At 55.9% G+C, this 19,666-nt stretch overlaps 2 protein-coding genes across 2 annotated transcripts in view; one reads left to right on the forward strand and one right to left on the reverse strand.

Moving 5' to 3' along the window:
- MYO1F (myosin IF) overlaps positions 1-18,616 on the reverse strand; it is a 33,187-nt gene extending 14,571 nt beyond the window's left edge. The window contains exons 1-15 of the mRNA XM_034998223.1: positions 18,467-18,616; positions 10,261-10,398; positions 9,697-9,786; positions 9,520-9,614; positions 9,023-9,110; positions 8,820-8,909; positions 6,261-6,392; positions 5,968-6,099; positions 5,641-5,773; positions 5,255-5,451; positions 4,253-4,333; positions 4,044-4,130; positions 2,989-3,075; positions 2,398-2,565; positions 1,229-1,314 (exon numbers count right to left, since the gene is read on the reverse strand). Coding sequence (XP_034854114.1) covers positions 1,229-1,314; positions 2,398-2,565; positions 2,989-3,075; positions 4,044-4,130; positions 4,253-4,333; positions 5,255-5,451; positions 5,641-5,773; positions 5,968-6,099; positions 6,261-6,392; positions 8,820-8,909; positions 9,023-9,110; positions 9,520-9,614; positions 9,697-9,786; positions 10,261-10,398; positions 18,467-18,469 — 1,607 coding nt within the window. The 5' untranslated portion in view covers positions 18,470-18,616. The remainder of the gene's footprint in view (positions 1-1,228; positions 1,315-2,397; positions 2,566-2,988; positions 3,076-4,043; positions 4,131-4,252; positions 4,334-5,254; positions 5,452-5,640; positions 5,774-5,967; positions 6,100-6,260; positions 6,393-8,819; positions 8,910-9,022; positions 9,111-9,519; positions 9,615-9,696; positions 9,787-10,260; positions 10,399-18,466) is intronic.
- The window catches only part of HNRNPM (heterogeneous nuclear ribonucleoprotein M), a 111,602-nt gene that overhangs the window by 75,053 nt on the left and 16,883 nt on the right, over positions 1-19,666 (forward strand). The window contains exon 17 of the transcript XR_004677891.1: positions 11,104-11,204. The gene's annotated coding sequence lies outside the window, so the exon portion shown is untranslated. The remainder of the gene's footprint in view (positions 1-11,103; positions 11,205-19,666) is intronic.

A 19,666-nucleotide genomic window follows, 5' to 3' on the forward strand; every position in this document is an offset into this window, starting at 1 on the left:
GTGCTCTTCTGACTGAGCCAGCCAGGTGCCTCTCACCTTTTTACTTTTTAACTGTGCTTATTAGAAAATTTAAAATTACATGCTGGGACGCCTGGGGGGCTCAGTGGGTTAAGCGTCTGCCTTCAGCTCAGGTCATGATCCCAGGGTCCTGGGATCGGGTCCCGCATCGGGCTCCCTGCTCAGCGGGGAGCCTGCTTCCCCCTCTGCCTGCCATTCCCCCTGCTTGTGCTGTCTCTCTGACAAATAAATAAAATCTTTTTTAAAAAAAGAAAAATTTTAAATTACACATGTAATGGGTAGAGGGATCGACTGCCATTTAGCACGAGGGATCTTTTGGGTGTGATGCAAATGTTCCCAATTGGATAGAAGTCATGGTTGCACAGCTCTATACGTTTCCAAAGAATCACTTCTGAAGTTGGGCACGTTTCATGGCATGCAAATTGTATATGAGGGCGGTTGTTTTAAAGTCATGATGTACGTAGCCCGGATTCTACATGGATGTGGAATGTAACAGACAGCGAGGCTCTAGATCGCTGAATCTCAAACTCAAATGTGCACATGGTTCTGGAGGAGGCACCAGGGGCATCTTGTTACAGTGCAGATCCTGATGTCGTAGGTCTGGGGCGGAGCCTGAAAGTCTGCATTTGTACCCAGCTCAGAGGATGCTCCTGTTGTTGGTCCAGGAGCCGTAATTTCCGCCTCTTACCGACCACTGTCTTATGCCTTTCACGCGTTGCTGTATTCTATTTGCCTTTTTTTCTTCCAGTTCCATGCCTGCCTCCCTACTTGGCTCTCCACTCAGTGAGAGCAGCCGTGTTCTCTGACCTCTCCAGTGTCCTTCCCCACAGGTTCCAATAAATGGTGCTTGGCACATGGCAGAGCTTGAGTAAAGTTTGGAGGTTAAAAAGGCAAAAAATGGAACCTGGTATGCAGCTGTGGTCAGGAGATGGATCCATATGTGTTAATGCAGAGAAATGCAGGGTGCGATGTGTTTTCATGGACTGGGCTTGCATGGGGGAGGATTGGATGGGCCATAAGGAACCGCCCCTAATGCTGTCCTTACTTCTTCCTGTGGACCTTGGGCTCCTGTTTAGTCAGACCCGGTCACTAGAAACACTGTCCCTGCAGACAGCCACCCCTCACAAGGCATGATGGGAACTCCCAGGAAGATGGAGAGCTTCCCGGCCTCCCCCATCCCTAAGCGGATTTGTGCCCGGAGGCCACTCACTGCTCACTGGTCTGCATCAGCTCTATGAGGTCAGAGAAGAGAACATCCCGGTTCCTCTCACAGAAACCGTTAACATCGTAGGAGACCTGGAGAGAGACAGTGTTGGGGGAATGAGGGGCTGAGACCTGGGGGGTGCTTACAGCCCAGGTGGTCAGGGGTCCTGTGGGGACCTGCCCTGGGGGACAAGATGGAGTGGTACCTATAGTTCACAATAAGGGGCAGGAGGCTGCAGCATGGGCTTGGGGTCCCTGGAGGTCTGATGTTCAAGTGCAGATTGGAGGGCTAGGGCTGCAGCCTGGGCCAGAGGCAGGGGGAGGCAGCAGTTCTAGCCCAGAGTTGGGGATGAGGTGCTGCAGCCTGGACAGAGGGTCCCTGGGGGTCTGCTGTTTAATTTGAAGTCAGGAGGTCAGATTGAGTATCTGTGTTGTGGTCAATTGAGGGGCTGGGATTGGTGTCAGGAGGGTTCGAGCACTGGCTGGGGATCCATGGGGGGCTTCAGTCTGGCTTGTAGGCTGGGTCTGCCATCCAAGGTGGGGGGCTCTCCATAGTCCTGGTTGCTGCTATTCCCTGGCTGAAGGAACATAGGAGCTCTAGCCCACTTTGGGGACTGGGGTGCTGCAGGATGGCCAGGAGACCCTTGGGGCTGTCTGCTGCCCACTTGAGGTCAATGGGAGCGTCTATAGTCCTGTCAGTTGGGGAGGAGGACTGTGGCCAGGGTAAGAGGCCGGCGGATTTCTATAGTCTTGGGTAGGGGTCTGTAGGGGGTTCCAGCCCATTTTGGAGGGCGGTGGCTTACAGCTTGGGCCTGGGGTCTTTGAGTTTGGGTCAGAAGGCTGTGTCCTGGGTCAGGGGGTTAGTGGGGTTTGCAGCTCAGATCGGGGTGTGGGAGTCTGCTGCCTAATGTGGGGTCAATGGGAGGGAGTTTCTGTCCTGTTAGGTGGAGCTGTCCTATTAGTAAAGAGAGCTTGACCTTGGTCGGGGGCGAGTGGGGGTTTCCGCAGCCCTAGCTGAAGGAACGGGGTGCGGGGCCAGGCCAGTTCCTGGGGGGTCAGTGGGAGGGGTGGAGAAAGGGGTCGTGGAGTTCGGCAGCTCTGGCTGGGAGGTCCCTGAGGGCTGCTGGGGAGGCGGCAGCCAGGTGGGACGGGCGGGGGGCGGGGCACACCGCGCACCTTGCCGGCGTAGTGGTGGATGACGAAGCCCGAGCTCCAGCTGTTGAAGTGCTCGTGGGTGCCCACCGCTGCCTGCAGCTTCTGCAGCAGGGTCTGGTCAGCGCCGCCGCCCGTGGCGTGCATGGTGGCGCACACGTCGTCCAGGACGCTCATGATGCCCGGGGGGTTCTGTGGGTGGGGGAGGCGGGCAGCGGCTCAGCCTGGCCTGGCCCTGCCCCCATCCCGTTCCCAGAATGGGGAGGGAGTGGAGGAGGCGGGGGGTGGGGGGCAAAGGGGGTGGTGATGGTGTGCGGGACTGCTGTGGAAGCTAGTTGGGGTGAGGAGCCCCATAAAGGATCCATGCTCCTTTCCCTTCCCCAGACTGGGATGGCCTGGCGGGGGACCTGTCAGGGTTGACCCCTCTGTCCCTGAGCAGGCGGCCCTGGGGAAGGTTCGTTGAGTGAGTGGATGAGGCGGCTGGTGGGATATTTCGGTGTGCTCTGTCTGCCCTCAGAGGGGAGCAGGGGTAGAGAAGGGGCCCTAACCCACCCCCTCCTCTCCCGGGCCCAGCTCCAGACCCAGCAAGATGCACAGAGCTGGCCCAGTCCTCACCAGCTTGTTTTCAATGAGGTCGCAGACGACTTTGTTGTTGAAATACTGGATGGGGGTCCAGCGGATGCCCTCCTGTACGTATTCCTCCTGGGGAGCAGCAAAGGGGGCAGGGATGGGGGTGGGTGTCTGGGCAAGGATGTGCATGTTCCTAGAATGCGTGCTTCACAGGGGTGGGTGAAGGAGGTGTGGTGGGTGTCTCCCTATATCTCCCCATCTCATCACTCAGGACCATCTCCAGTAACAAAGCCTGTTGCCCTGTGTGGGGCAGGCTGGGACCGCCACCCCAGACTGCCCTTGACCACCGACAGACAGGAGCTGGTGGATAAATATTCTGGCTCCGTTGCTTTTGGGCTGGGTCAACTCGGGTCTGTGCTACAAAGCGTCCCTCCAGGGCTCAGCAAAAATTGGCCCCAATTGCCTGCAGTGTAACCTGCTCACCAATACACCCTATTCTGGCTTTTTTTTTTTTTTTAAGATTTATTTATTTATTTGTTTTTTTAAAGATTTATTTATTTGTTTGTGGGGGGGCAGGGGCAGAGGGAGAGGGAGAGAGAGAATCCCAAGCAGACTCCCCACATGGAGCCCGACCTAGGGCTCGATCCTAGGACCCTGAGATCCTGACTTGACTGAAATCAAGAGTTGGATGCTTAACCGACTGAGCCACCCAGGCGTTTCCCCCCCAACAACTGTTTTTTTTTTTTAAATATGTCTCCCATTTCCTCACTCCTCTCCTGATATTTGCCCTGAATCCTTGTCTCAGGCTCTGCTTCTCTTGCATGGCAGTCTCCCCAGCACTGCAAACTGCCTGGCACACAGCAGGTGCTCAATAAATAATCATTGGAGGAATGACCAAAGAGGCTATGCCCCAGCCCTCGTCAAAGTCTTAGAGGCAGAGAACTGCTTCCACAGGAAATGTCATGACGGGGCCTGGACAGGTCAGCAGAGAGAGGTGGGAATGGGAGGCTGGAGGGGGGTGGTTCCCCTGGTTGCTCAGCAACCTTCATGGTCCTGCCCCCACCCTCCGTGTCCCCTGGCTCCTGGCTGCCCCTGCCCACCTGCTCAGCTTTCAGGGTGAGTTCGATAAAGATCTGCTGCAGCTTCTCGTTGACAAAGTTGATGCAGAACTGCTCAAAGCCGTTTTTCTGCCAAGGGAGGCCAAGGGTGCTGCCATCAGTGGGCTGATGCTGGAGCCTGCTGGGGCCACTGGGCTACCGCAGGAGGCTCAGGGAGGCACAGGGTGCGGGCTGGGGAGCAGAGGCCATACCTGGAAGATCTCAAAGCCATAGATGTCAAGCACACCAATGCTGTACTCCTCCTGGGGCTTCTGCATAGCCTGGTTGATGGCCTGCAATGTGGGTGGGGAGAGTAGGGGAGTGCCAGCTTGTCACCCTCTGCGTGGGCTCGGAACCACGTTCGTGGGCTGTGTCCTCTCTTGTCAGCTCCTCTCCTGCCTTCTCCAGCTCTCTGTCCCCCGCCCCCAGACACCGCACAAGAAACCCAGGTGTTAGAAATCCGGGTTCCTACCTTGGGAGCTCGCTTTGCCTCTTAACCATTCTGCACTTCTATTTTCCCATCTTTAAAATGGGGGTAATGGGCGCCTGGGTGGCTCAGTTGGTTGGGCGACTGCCTTCGGCTCAGGTCATGATCCCGGAGTCCCTGGATCGAGTCCCGCATCGGGCTCCCTGCTCGGCGGGGAGTCTGCTTCTCCCTCTGACCCTCCCCCCTCTCATGTGCTCTCTCTCATTCTCTCTCTCACAAATAAATAAATAAAATCTTTAAAAAAATAAAAATAAAAATAAAATGGGGGTAATAACGGCAGCCACTCTGGAGGGCTTTATAAAGGCATTAAACTGACGCATGTAAAAACACTTGGAACGGTAGCTGGCGGAGGCTAAGCGTTCTGTAATGTTGGCTCCTAGAGCATTGTCATCATGTTTGGCCTTGACACGTCCAGTGCATCCCTCTGTCCTCCTGACAGCCCCCTTGTGGCTCTGAAATGCACCCATCTGTCTCCGTCCCCACAGCCCCAACCCCAGTCCAGGCCTGGATGGTTCCAGCAGCCCCCTCCCTCCCGGGCTCTGTGCCACAGCCAGATGGAGCCTCCTCCTAAATCTTCCACCTGATCCCCTCCCGCCTCTGCTTGATGCCTCCCATTGCCAGGAATTGGTCAGGTGGCTGCCAAGCCTGCCTTCCACACTTGGCTGGTCCAAGCCCAGGGCGCTGTGGGGCAGGGCCTCTCCCACTCCCTGGCCCCGGCCTCTCTCACCTCCACAAGAAAGTCGAAGAGACGGGCGTAGAGCCCCTTGGCCAGGGCATCGCGGGTGTAGGCCGCCTGCTCCACGTTGAGGGTCACGTCGATGGACTCGCTGCGTCCGCCCCAGCGGCTGTCCATCTTGCGGCTGGTGAGCTTCTCCTGTAGCCGCCTGCTGTCGATGCCCAGCAGGTAGGCAGGAAAGGCCAGAACTGCCAGGGTTGGGGGGAAAGAGAGCAGCCAGTTAGGCTCTGGGGCCTCCTGTGGTACTTCCGTCGCCCTCCTTTGTGCCCAGTGACACAGATATTGTCCTCATGGTTCTTACCGTCCTGGGACCCTTCCTAGGAGGAAGCAGTTGGGACACACACATCCACCCCGCCCTCCCCAGCACCCACACTCACGGTCCACACTCTCCACCCGGGCGTAGTTCCCATCTTCACAGAAGTTGATGTTTCCCAAGTGCAGGATTCCCGCCACCAGCTGCAGGACCAGCTGCTGGATGTTGGGCGGGATCCCGATGACCTGCATGGCATTCTGCAGGCACACAGGGGCAGGAACTGTACCACGATTGCCCTCCCGGGTTAGGCTTCTGGGGCCACAGCATGGATGCAGGGAGGCAGGACACCTGGATCCCTGCCTTGCTTATTTCACCCACTCGCTGTGTGGCCTGAGGCAAGTCCCTGCCCCTCTCTGGGCCTCGGCTTTCTAGAGTGGTGGTCACTGCTCACCAAAGTCTCACTGAAGTCGCTCCGGTCATCGGTGCCATCCACCTTGTAGGTGTCCGATTGGAGGTAGTAATAGTAGTCGGGGGTCATGAGCCCCAGGTTCTGCCGCTGCTCCTGGGAGGCTCCTTCCAGCAGCTGGAGGGCGAGCAACGCTCATGCATCTGGCATTGGACTGGCACAGCCCTTGTGATGCCCCGGTCCTCACTGCCCTGGGCTCCGGGACACTAACCCTCCCATGTCTCCCCTTGGGCTCTCCCTCTGCCCCAGCCTCACCCTCACGGCCCCTTTCCTTGCACCTGATAGTAGATGTGGAAGTTCCTCTCGTTTTCGTTCTGCATGACCACACGGGATTTCTCTAGCAGGAAGTTGGAGATCTTGCCCCCGTCCGGCTCCCCGCCTCGGCTGAACTGGATCTCAAAGTATTTGCCCTGAAGCCGAGAGAGCCAGATGAGGCGCCCAAGGTTCCCCGAGGGTGCAGGTAGGGGAGGAATTGAGGATGGGTCTTAGGAGCCTGGCCTCTTTCCCACGTGATCTCAACTCTCCTCTCTCCACCTCCCACTTACGGACTGGTTGCTCTCTGCATCAGCTCCTTCCCTCCAGTCTCTGTTTAAGCTGCTCCTTCTCTAGTAACTTCCCCTCATCAGGGCATCCAGCCCTGTGCCTGGCACATAGAAGTACCCCATTTTATTGACCACTGTCCTGGTCCTTCGACCCCAACACAGAGGCCTCCGTGTCTCTTCGGGCTGCTGCTGGTTTCAGTGATCCTGGCTGTCCCTCACAGGTTGTCCCTGAGCCCAGAGCGAGGGCCCTACAAGCCCCTTCTTTGGTCTCTGACAATATCTGGGTTCTACTCTGGCCAGAAGTTGGAGGGCAGAGAAGCCCCCTTACTTTTTCCTTTCTGCCACCGTGATGCAATGACAATACCCATTACATCATCCCACTACACAGACACCTGTAATACAAGACATATGCCTATTCTCTTGTACAATAAAATAATATAAGACATAACTATGTGTTGGAGGTTCATCCATGTTGTTGTGTGTATCAATAGTTTGAAAATATATACTGTTTGATTCCATTTGTATAAAGTTCTAGAACAGCTGAAAAATGGTGGGAAAAAAAAAAAAGGACCCAGAGGAGTGGTTGCTTCTGGGATGAGGTGGGAATAAAGGTTGACTGAAAAGGGAGGGAACTTTCTGGAGTGACGGTGATGTTCTGTGTGTTGATAAGGCTTTGGTTGCACAGATGTATGCATTTTTCTAAACTCGGTGAATGGTCCACTTTAGATTTATGTGTTTTGCTATATGCAAATTTTACTTTAAAAGAAATGAAAGAGCACTGCAAATTTATATTGGACTATAATTAATGATCTACATGCTGACATGTTGGCAGGGCAGAAAGTATGGTGTCTGCTGTCTTACTTTTTAGTGCATCCAAAAAAAAAAAAAAAAAAAGATGAATAGGAGCGCCTGGCTGGCTCAGTCAGTGGAGTGCGTGACTCTTAAACTCAGGGTTGTGAGTTCAAGCCCCACATTGGGTGTGGAGCTTACTTAAAAAAAAAAAAAATGAACAGATGGAGATATGATAAAGTGAGTATAGCAAAATGTTAATGATAGAATCTCGGAGATGGGCATCAGGTGTTCACTATACCATTCTCCCAATTTTTCTGTTTTATTTTATTTTTTTAAAGTAGGCTCCACGTCCAGTATGGAGCCCCATGCGGGGCCCGAACTCATGACCTTGAAACCAAGAGTTGGATGCTCAACTGACTGGGTCACCCAGGTGCCCCATTAAAAATTTTAATAATAAGGGGCGCCTGGGTGGCTCAGTTGGTTAAGCGGCTGCCTTCTGCTCAGGTCATGATCCTGGAGTCCCTGGATCGAGTCCCGCATTGGGCTCCCTGCTCGGCAGGGAGTCTGCTTCTCCCTCTGACCCTCCCCCCTCTCATGTGCTCTCTCTCATTCTCTCTCTTTCAAATAAATAAATAAAATCTTAAAAAAAAAATTTTAATAATAAAATGTTGAGGAAAATACTTAAAATATAATTACATGATGAATATGTTAGACATAAAAATATAATTAATAATATTTAGGGGAATAAAAATCTTTTTTTTAAAAGATTTTATTTATTTATTCATGAGAGAGAGAGAGAGGCAGAGGGAGGAGCAGGCTCCCAAGGAGCAGGGAGCCCGATGCGGGACTCGATCCCAGGACCCTGAGATCATGACCTGAGCCGAAGGCAGACACTTAACCATCTGAGCCACCCAGGCGCCCGGGAATAAAAATCTTATTAGTGTATGGAATTTATTAAATCATTTCATGTGTAGGTATTGGACTGGAATTATTGAGGTCTGTGAGATGGGTATTAACATCATCCCCATTTTATGGATGAGAAAACAGGAGCCTCAGGAGGTTTAAGCTACTGAAACATTATTTTTGTTTTTGTTTTCCAAGCCACAAATCTAAATAGTGACAGAATCAGGCCATAAATCCAGATCTGTTGGCCTATTCTGTCTTCCATTAGGCTCAGCACTAACACCTGACACAAAGAAGGAGCCCAAGAACAATTTGTTGAAAGAAAGAATGAATGAGAGAATTGGGAACTGAACTGTGAATAGGAAGGGATGTAGCATGGTCACAGCCAGGGAAATATTTAAGAATGTTACAAGTCAAGGCTTCTACAGTTCAGCTGATGGGGGAGTCTTTTCAGGACTATAAGCAGGAAGTGAGTCTCTCATCCAGGAGCAGGGAGTTCCTATGTTATTGAGAACACAGGTGTGTGTGTGTGTGTGTGTGTGTGTGTGTGTGTGTGTGTATGGAGGGAGCACTTGCTCCAAAACGGGGCTGCAGACTCACAAAGCGGCTGGAATTGTTGTTGCGCATGGTCTTGGCATTGCCGAAGGCCTCCAGCAGTGGGTTTGATTGCAGGATGATATCCTTCACGTGCTGGGGGCAGAGGCAGGTGGAGGTGGGAAGAGGTCAGGACGAGGTAGGTTGTCGTGGGGGTTAATTACTGTGCTTCTGGGGAGACCCAGCCCGTCCTTCTGTTCTCCCCTCACCTGGACCTTCTCACCCCCGCCAGACACCTTGGAGATGTAGCCCATGATGTATTTGGCTGCCACGGTCTTCCCAGCTCCACTCTCTCCACTGGGGGTGGGTGCGGGAAAGAATGATCAACAGCCATTGGGGAGGGAAGGTTGGGGGGGATAAGCGCCCTTTCTAGTGCCTGATCATTCATTCATTCGTTCATTCATTCATTCCCTACTGTGTGCCAGGCACTATACCAGATTCTTGGGAAACAGTAGTGAACAAGACAGACAAAAATCCCTGCTGTCTCAGAGCTGACATTTCGAATGGACAGATGGACAATAACAGAATGAATGAATAAATATATCATGGGTCAGGGGGTGACAAGGAAAGTAAAGCAGGGCCAGGGGCAGAGAGGGACAGTAAGGTTCTGTTTGGATCAGGAGTTCTGAGCAAAGTTCCCTAGGGTGCTGAGGCTGTTGTGGGGCCTGGGCAGGAGGGTGTGGAGACCCCCCCCCCCACTCTGTACCTGATGATGACACACTGGTTCTCATAGTCAATGAGCATGTTGCGATACATGTTGTCCGTGAGGGCATAGATGTGTGGGGGATTCTCGTACTGAGCCTGATGGGGAAGGTCAGGTCTTAGCCCAGGGCTAGAGGCTGGGGGTCCCGGGGCTATGCCTCCCACCTGGCCCCGGTCTTACCGCGCCCTGGTAGAGGTCGATCTCGCGGTCAGTGAAGTAAGGCATCTGCTTGAAGGGGTTTACGGAGATGAGCACCGAGCCAATATAGGTCTGGGGTGCTGTTAAGGGCTGTGCGGTGTTCTGGCTGGCTTTGTTCCTTATGGGCCCCTGTCCCCTAAATCCTAATCCCCTGGGGCCTCCAGAGCCCCGCTGCTCAGAGCGAGAGATGGAGATACTCAGATGTGCTCTGGGTCTCTTCGGGAAAACACAGAGCTGGGTCCAGAAAGGAGAGATGGAATGTACTGTGGCTGAGCTACCCAGGGCGGAGGGAGCAGTGAGGACCCCAGCCGCCCCCAAGCAGAGCCCTGCTGTCACTGCCATCTGTCCCCTCCTCCCACCCGATGCTCTCACTGCCCATCCCTCCTTCTGCTCATTTGCTCAGGCATCTGTCCGTCCCTTCCGTGCTGCACCCTCTCTGCCGCCCTTCCCTGCGTTCATCCACATGCCACCCCTCCCTCCACTGGTCAGTCACCCTCCTGTCCCTGTCTCCATCATCTGCCCACCCCCGCCCACGGCCCAGGGTACAAAGATGTAGTCGTCCATGAAGCGCTTGCGGAGGTTGCCCACGATGGCGTCCTCGGTGATCTGGGGCAGCAACACCATGTCATCCACGCCGCTCTGCTTCACATTGTGGCTCTGCCAGTGGAAGCGCTCCTTGCTGCCCTGGGGTGGGGGTGGCCAGATGGGAGTGAGCCCCTGCCAGGGGTGGGGGTGGGGTGGGGGGGAGGGCGCGGCGGGGGTGGTCCTGATGTCTCAGCGCCCCCACCTGGCTCACCTCCATCACCTCCTTCTGATTCCGCCTCACCTCAGCCACCGGCCAGCCTCCTTCCCCAATTCGGGGACACCCGGAGAGGTGGGCGAGGTGGAGTCCGAGCTCCCTGTCCCAGAGGAGGGGGCTCTGTCCTCCCATCCCTCCACCTAGTGTCCCACTATCACGGATGCCAGGCCCCGGGGGGGGGTAGAGTGTGCTTGGGGCTCCGGCGGCTGTGGGAGGGGAAAAGGGCACCGGGGGAGGCTTGTTTGTGGGGGTTGACTCACCCTCCTTCTCACTTCTCTGTGGCATTTGACCTGCTGCCCACCCTTCCACCTCTAGATGGCCTCCTTCCTCCTCCTCTCCTCCTCCCTCATGGTCACGCATCCTAGCCTGTCCCGGCTGTGACCTCTGTCCTCTGTGCCCCACTGGCTGGCCGTGACCCTGCTCCTCGGCCCCCACAGCTTTCCCTTCTCATTTCCTCCCTCAGTTTTTTTTTTTTTTTTTTTAAATCAGGTGAGACTTTCCTTAGGCCCCTGGGAGGAGACTCAGACACAGGCTCTCCCCCAACAGACCCCTCCTCCAGGAAGCCTGCCTGGAATGTTTTCTCTTTTCAGCCCGACTGAGCTCATCCAGCGCCTCGGACACTTAAACATACTGGCTGTCTCAGGTGCGCTCTGTTCACTATACCCCTGCCATGGAGGAGTCTGGCAAACAGGTGAGTGATGGCGGCCCGGAGCTTCCCTGGCAGGCGTGCTCATGCCTACATGAGATGGCCCCCCTCCAGGAAGCCCCTCATTCTCAGACCAGGAGCTCTTGGAGGGCAGGGACTGGGACTGAGTCCTCTCTCAGCTCTAGAAGGGATGACCTGACGGATGAACAGGGAACAGTGGCAAAGAAAGAAACCCAGCTTCAGAGGAACACCCCAAGAGCAAAGGATGCTGGGAATCAGAGGCAAGTCCTCAAAGCTGAGCAGTGTTTGCCACACAGATTCTGGGGAAGAGAGATGGTGCGTGGGGTGGAGAGGATGCAGGCAGGCGTGGAGGACAGAGGTGGAGGAGGGGCCAGTCTCTCTTGGGGACTCTGGGGAATTCCTGAGCAGGGGAGGTACAAGGTCACATTCTGGACATGCTGACAGCCAGAGCAGGGTTCATTGAGGAATGCCCACAGACATTAAATGAGGCCAGTTTTTGGTGGGGGGTAGATCTGGGTTCCAATCCAGGTGGGGTGATCCAACACCACTCTGAGCCTCAGTGGCCTCATCTGTACAATGGGAGAAGCAGCCTCACTTTCCAGGGCTAACGGGAGGGAGTAAACTGCTCTGGGGTACAAAATCCAAAATGGGGTGAGGGGCTGGCACTTCTCTCCAGCCCAAGGAATGGTGAGGACGGGCCCCTGGCGAGGGGCACTGGACGGAATTAACATTCACCAAGCGCCTATGACATGCTTGATGCAGGGGGGCCGGCGGTGAAGCCAATATTATGAGCAGTCCTCACGGCAGCTCAGGGGAGTCTAGGGGCAGAAACTGAGGCTCGAGAAGTATTTGACACTTGACTACGGACCCGGCTCAGTTGTCTCCAAGGGTGTGGGACTGGAGTCTGGATCCATCTGACAGCAAAGGCCAGGCTCTTGCGTCTACACCCACAAGTGGCTGGGGCCCACGGGGTGTTTGGGCTGGGCCTCGAAAGTCAAGAAGGGCTTTGGTCAAGAGCTGGGAGGAAAGGTGTGCCAGGCAGTGTGCGGGTGCAGAAGCAGGAGCCGAGAGCAGAGGAGGGAGCCTATGTGGGGGCTTGGGGCTCGAACCCCTTCAAACTGCTTCCAGCCTGAGCTGTCAGACTGAGTTTTTCATATGGCAAACCTGGTCTCCTCGCTCCGGGGCTGAGAACCCATCTGTGGCTTCCCATCACGCTCCCAGCCATCCCACAAAAGATTCTGGGGCGCTTACTCTGTGCTGGTAACTTCGGCCCCCAGGGAAACACTCTTTTAGGCCCTGACCTGGGCGCCTCCGAGCTTTGCTGATGCTCAGGCCTCTGCTCAGAACACCCTGTCTGGCCTTCACACTTGGCTCAGGTGACATATCCTGTAAGAAGCCCTCCCCAACCCCAGGCCAGGTGGAGGTTCCCTCTGGACCCCCACAGCCTCCGGGGCCCCTCACCGCAGCCCTGGCCACATGCTGGACACCCTGTACGTTGGCTGCATCTTGTGGCGTGCAAGCTCCCGAGGGCGGGGGCTCGGGCAATGCCCGGCTGCACGTGGCGTCAGGGCTTATTTGAATGAGCGAGTCGAAGAGTGCAATAGCCTGTGAATGAATGGAAGGGAGGTCAACCAGGGCCAGGTCCCGAAGGGCCTTGAATGCGGAGCAAAGGAACTCAGCCTTGATTGTCCGCAGCTTGGAGAATTCTCGGCAGGGCTCCTGGGGACGCTGTAAGAATTGTGAGAGCATTTTCATCGTCCCGGGAATGGGGACGACTGGTTGGCATTTGGGCTGCAGGTGCCAAATTGGCCCACAAATTATTGCCTTGACCGCAGCCCCCACTCCACCCTACCAGCTGCTCATGTAAGTGACAAAACTGTTTATAATCACTGGAATCTAGGATCAAATGCTATTTTATGTGTACACAGAAAAGCTAGGTATGTTTTGCATGGCTGCCACGCACTCCATCTTCCAGACTACCTGTATCAAGGGAGATTTGAGTGTTGCTCAGATTGCACTAAGACCTGTTCGGCATTTTGGAAGCTCAAGCTGCTCATCGTGTTAGCATGGCTGACGCGTCACTTGGCATCAGCTCATTTAGATGCTCCTGTGTCCCCACGTGAGCACCTGGGGGCTCCAGTGGGCATTCGTGGGCCACTGGCCTGAGCATCTTCATCTTTATGTGCATATTTTCTTCCAAGTGACTTTCTCCTCTGAATTACAGGAGATCACATTGTCTTTGAAAGGATGGGAGTCGGTGTGTTTCACTGTCTGTGAATTTCAACGCAGGGTTTCAAGGGGGCCTGCCAAGGGGTCTGTTATAAGAAGGGGGTGCTGGGCGTGATGCACCAAGGACCCCGGGGTGCAGTGGGAAGGGCGGTGGGGAGGACAAAGCTGTGGGAGCGGCATTGTGCAGGGGTTGGAGAGGATGCCTACGACAGAGGCTGAGCAGGGCGTCAGCTGGGAGGTTGGAGGCATCCAGGACCGGTGAGACCTGGAGAGGACAAGGGCCAGCTGGGAGAAGCAGGGAGCCATCGACCAGACCCCCGAGCTACTGAAGAGTGTCCAGCTCACCGGAGGCTCAGAGGGGCCCCCGTGGAGAGCACTGGCCACCTCATTCAGAAGCCAGATGGGGAGGTCAGGAGGTGTAGACAGGGAGTGAGGATGGCTTTCAGACAGTCTGGCTGAGAAGGGGAAGAGGGGAAGATGGTGTGGGAAGAGGAGGGGTCAGGGAGCAGGTTTCCTGTTTTCAAGATGGGGAGACCAGAGCATGTTGGTGGGAAGAGAGGATGAAATCTGGGAGCAAAGTGGTATCCTCTGTGGGCTGCTGTCATCCAGGGGCTGCAGGCGGGGGTCTGCTCTTTCTCTGAGCCAAGGTCGGTGGGGAAGTGGGTGGGTGGGGCGCTGATGGGGGGGACAGGAGGTGGATCCTCTCTCTGAAGACCTGAGGGGTGGGGCTTCGGGTGGTAACTATGGTAACCAACAGCCATCATCAGGATAGTTAACAGCCCACTGGCACTTTCTGTGTGCTACACCGCGGTCTGGGCTTCTTCCGCGAATGACCTCATTTATCATGCTGACGTCAGTACTGTGACCAGGTCCACTTTGTGGAAGAGAAAACTACAGCACAGAGAGGTTCCTTGTCCTCTCCAAGGTCACACAGCAGGAAGGGAGGATGGCCGCCCTTAGCCCCGTCTGCAGGTCAGAGGTGGCTGGGGTTGGTGCTTCAGATCAGATGAAGATGGGGCGGAGACAAGATTGGTCCTGTCCAGAGGTTCCTCTGGGGGGTCAGTCTGGTCTCTACCCTCCTGGGGCCCTCAGGCTGGGCCGAGGTTCAAGGCCACTTCCTTTCTCTGATGCTGGCTGTGTCTGGCTGGTTCTCTTGACATCAAGGACTTGGTTCCTCTTCCTGTCCCTTCCTTCTTCCCCCAGCCAGCTGAGTGGCCCTCTGCCTCTTGCAGCCCCTGCCATTCTGTCTCTCTGTGGCCTGCCCCTGGGGAACCTGGAGCCTCCAGATCCACTCCCAGCCCCCTGTGAGGACAAAAACCATGGGTTGTTGGTGGTAGAGGGAGAGAGGGTGTTGCTCAAGTGAGTGCAGTGTGTGGAAGGACAGTCAAGAATTTTGGCATGGGACCAGTTGGGTGTGAGGCCTGGCTTGATATTGACTGACTATGTGACCCCGGGGAGGCTGCTTCACTTCTCCAAGCCTCGGTTTTCCCATCTGTAGAATGGATTCCATAATAAACCTCCTCCACTGGTTCTCTCACTGAGAGGAGTCAGTGAGCCCATGCAGAGAGGAGGTGCACTGGATGCCTCAGGGAATGGCAGCTGGTGACCCCAAGAGCATTTAGTGGAGGTGATCAGTGTTTGACAGAAGACATAGGAGCTGGTGGATAGATGCTTGTTGAGGGAGTGAAGGAATGAATGAGGTACCATTGGGACGAGACTGCCGCCTCCTGCCCTGTGTCATGAGTACCCATCTCCCTGTGGCTCCCAAGTCTCCTAGATCAAGTTGAAACTGAATTTCTGAGTCCCTTCCTTGGGGGTGGGGGTGCAACGAAGATGTTGTGGTCACAGTTGACCACAAGCCAAGTATGACTCAACCTGATGGGGCTCTTGTGAAAGAGAGTCAGGGCTGGGGTGGGAGGTAACTTCTAACTTTGGCTCTTCGGAGAGACTCCCCCCCCAGTCTAAGACAGAGGCCATGTGGAGTGGGGCTTCTGGTTTCTCTGGAGTGGAGATTCCAGGTCAAAATGAGGCTGGAGGGTTGGGCAGCTTGGGGCATGTCAGTACCCCCAAGTCCCCACGGCCCCTCATCTTGTAGGGAGGAGCAGGACGTTGCAGGTCAAGGTGGCTGTTAAAAGCATGACCTTAGGAGTCACTGAGTTGACATCCTCTGCCACTTTTGGGTTGTCCAGCAGCTCACCTAACCTCCCTGGAAGGGAAGGTTATTTCCTCATCTGGAAACAGTGATGGCTATTTCCTTATCGGGAAAATGGGAACACTGAGGGCTGTAGGCCTCTTGGGGGCGGCTAGCCGTGCAGGTTCAATGAGGTCAGGCTTGGGAAGCGGAAACACTAGCTGTCCTCACCATGCCCAGCGGCAGCAGCCTGAAGCTGGCTGGTCCCACAGGCTCAGGGTGCAAGGCCAGGAGGAGACGCTGGACGTGGGAGCTTTTGCAATTTGCCCTAACTGCTCTGGCCTCCCAGCTCCTGGGTGCTGATGAGAAGAGCCCCAGATGGAGAGACTAACGAAACAGCCACTTCCTTCCTCGTTGGGGTCCTGCGAGCTGTGGTCGCAAGCAGGGAAGAGATGTGAAGCTGCCATGGCAGCCGCTGCTGGGACCGGCCCCCAGCTCCTGTCCCCCACCCCCCACCCCGGCGTGTCACTGCAGCCTTGGTCCTGTCCTCCCCCGACTCAGTGGGGTTCTGGGGCCACACCCTGCATCCCTGCACTGTGCAAACGGCATCCTCGCCTCCAAAGGCTCTTGAGGTCCCCCCTCCCTTGGGGGGGAAGGCTCTCAGGTTCCTTTTGGCCTAAGTGGAGGGGACAGGTGGCGACCCTTGTCCTTCTAGAGTCCTCCACCCCAACTCTCTCTTGGCCAGCAGCCTTCTCTGTGCATCCCCACGGCTGCTGCCTGTGGACCAAGCAGCCACATCACTGGTCTCCCTGCTTTGTGTCTGTACTTTACAATCATCCTTACCCTCACCCCCCCCCCCCACCACCACCACCAACTGGGGACAGTCAGTTGTTGCCTTCACCCACCTTGCCATCAAAGTCAAACAAAAACTGCTGAACCTCAGTACCAGCACCAGCAGTCAACATCAAACAGGAAAACAATGACGAATCGCACCACCAATTTCCCTAGCATCACCCACCGCCATGACACCCACGCTCACAATACCAGCCATCAATAACCACACATGGCCAGCTACCATGGAAACAGCCATCCCGAAACCAACATGACCAACCAACAGCAAAAGGATGCTATACCATCCCCACCCAACTCCGAAGGACAGGGACCACTGACTGCCATTGTTCCATGGGTCAACCCTGACAACGACCCACCACCAACTGCAAACATTCCACACTAGCTGGCACCAAAAGCGACCATCACCACCACCAGCACACCCACGAGAACTACAGTCACCGCCAACTTGCAACAACAGACAGCAATGAGCACCATCACCGCCAGTGGTACCAACAACCCAAGAACCATCGTTCAACAGCGACTGAGAAGGAGTCACCTCCACCCACCACCATCACTAACTCCAGCAATGAACGAGCATCACCCACAGTGATGGTTACTATATAGAGTGCATAGGAGGTGCTCTGTAAAGCTTTATGGACATTGTTTCATTGAATCTTTCAACACTCTTCCTGGCATTTGTCATCATCCCTCCAGGAAGCAATCAGCACCCCTCGATAGAAGTATTAGCCTCGTGGATGGGGTCTGCTCTTTTTCTTTTCCCTCCGTGGTCCTCTTGGGGGAGCTTCTCCCCTCCCACAGCCCGTCGGCGTAGCAAACCATTGACTAAGCATTTCATATGGCTTCCTTGGGAGGGGTTGCTTTTCTTTCAAGTAGCAAATCATTTCCTGTGTTCTTTTGATCAAAGTCTGCCCATCTGATCTCCTGAGCCCTCCTGGCTTGGCTCCTTCTTCGAAGAATTTCCATCCCAAGCCCAGAGCTCTAGCTGATGGTTTGGTTTGTGAGTTACCCAGAGGGGTCCTTGGCCAGTGATGCCCAATGTATCCTCGGCTTTCTGAAGTCAGGAGAGGTTCTCTCTCAGACTAACACAATCCGGGCCGCTTGGTCTACCACCCAGCCTCCTCCACCTTGGTCAGCTGCCGGCTGCAGCTGCCAGGAAGACTACAGTTGTCACCACTGGCTCTGTGACTGTCCCTGCCACATGCTGTCATTGACAGACTGACAAAAAATGAAAGCTGAAGTGGCTTGAAGGAGCGGTGGGGGCAAATTTTCTAGTAGCCCGGGCTCTCTCTTCACGTGTGCCATGATGCTGCTGGGTCTAGACCTGTGTGAGTGACAGTCTCCTGAACCCTGTCACCTAATCATCACCAGATCTCAACCTCATCCGGGTGGTGACACCTCTGGCCGCAGAGTATCCCCTGCCATACATGCTCGGAAGGGTACCAGTGGTGGTATGGCCAGGCCGGGTCTCCCCGTCTTCTGTTTCTGGGATTGCTACGACCAGACCACCCCTACACAGGCAGGATGTCACCACACCATCGCTGCCCCCCATTGCCCATTTGACCCAGCTTCTGCTCCCAGCTGTGGACTCAGAGCGGTGGAACCCATAGACTTTCTGAAGTTCTGAGAGTTTCCCCGACCACCTTCTACATCTCAGCTGACTTCCAAATATGACATATGTGGGAACCGAGGCCCAGAGAGGGGAAGTGACTTGCCCAAGGCCACACGGGAAGATGAGTGACCCAGCTGGGCTGGAAACTGGTTCCCGAAGCCCCGAGAAAGGGGTCTGTCCTTGTCCCTGCAGATACCGTGTGATTCCACAGGGTCATCTTCTGTCCTTCAGTTACTGGTCCATCCTTGGTCCCCCATCACCATTCTGGCATCCTGGCACCACCAGATGTGAGCTTGGTCCCTGGTGAAGGATGCTGGGGGCACCTGAGCTACAGTGAGGGACCCCCAAAGGGTCTGCTGTGCCCATCCCCACAGCCCCACCTTCTGACTGGTGGCATCCAGGGCACCTCCACCCGGCTGGTGCCCCCCACCCCTGCACTTCAGGGCCCGCCCTTGAAGGACTTACCATGGTCGGAGGTTGTATCGGGCCTCTGGGGAGCACCTGGATAGGTCGTGGCAGGGGTAGAGGCTCAGGGTGTTCTGGGGGGTGGCTCGGGCATGGCCTTGCTCCTGCTCCTGCACCAGACTCCCAGCCCTAGTTCCTCTTAGAACAGCCCCCCTCCCACTTCCTTTAGCGGGAGGGGCCACTGCTACAGGGGAGGGAAGCTGGGCTAAGGGCGGGGAGAGAGCTCCCGCTGCAGCCCTGGGGCTGAGGATGCTGGCCGTCTGGGGCTCTGAGCCTGAAGGGAGAGGTCGAGGATCGATGGCAGCGGCTGCCAGGCTCCGGAAAGGCCCTTTCTCCAACTCCGCGGACAGAGGCTGCAGCAAATAGCACGCAGGTCAGCTGGCTGCAGGACTGACTGCTCGTTCAGAGCAACCTCGGGAAGCACTTGGGCTGCTCAGGTCTCTTCAAAACCACTTCAGATGTGCGACTGTTCCGGCGTCCCTAAGCAAACTCCCTCTTCCAGAGCCGCCTCTGCGGGTCTTTTCCCCAGAAAGGCCAGTGGGGAGCCATGCGGGTCGGGGTCGGGGTCGGGGGGGGGGGGGAAGGACGACACACATCATGAGTGGAAGTTATCAGGAACCAGGGGGCAGCTGTTAGATCCCAGACTTGGGGTGTCAGCTCTGGATTTAATACCCCCCGGCCCTGCTACTTCCGGGGCCCCCCACTTTCTGTTAAAACGGGGGTGCAGGCCCTCGCCGCAGTGCCCGGCACACATAGGATTCATCAAGTGTTGGCCCATGTCCCGATCTTGGGAGAGCAGCGGGCCACGTCCCGGTCTCCTCTTGACATTTAGGAAGTGGCATTTCGGACAGGTTGTCACCTCCCGTGCCACACAGCGGGGAGGAGGCGTACGCCGACCCTGGGAGCCTGGCAGGGAGGCGAGGACCCGGGCATCCCTGCGCTCCGGGCGGTACACAGCGTCGCGCCGGGACGTTGGCAAGGCGCGGCGCCCCCTAGTGGGCCACATCGGGGGAGGAGCGCGTCTCTCCCGGAATCTCCCGCACGAGGTTGCTCGAGGGCTTGGCGCCTGCCCACCGCCCCAATGCCTCCAGGCCCCGGCGAATGAGCAGGCAGGGGCACCTTCTCCTTGTTGGAGGCTTCCGCGGGGGCTTCTGCACGGAGGGGACGCTGAGGCTGCAGGGTGAGCTGGCGTTAACCAGG

The sequence above is a fragment of the Mirounga leonina genome, unplaced genomic scaffold (genome assembly GCF_011800145.1).
Source record: "Mirounga leonina isolate KUSES-001 unplaced genomic scaffold, KU_Mleo_1.0 Mir_94, whole genome shotgun sequence".
NCBI lineage: Eukaryota > Metazoa > Chordata > Mammalia > Carnivora > Phocidae > Mirounga > Mirounga leonina.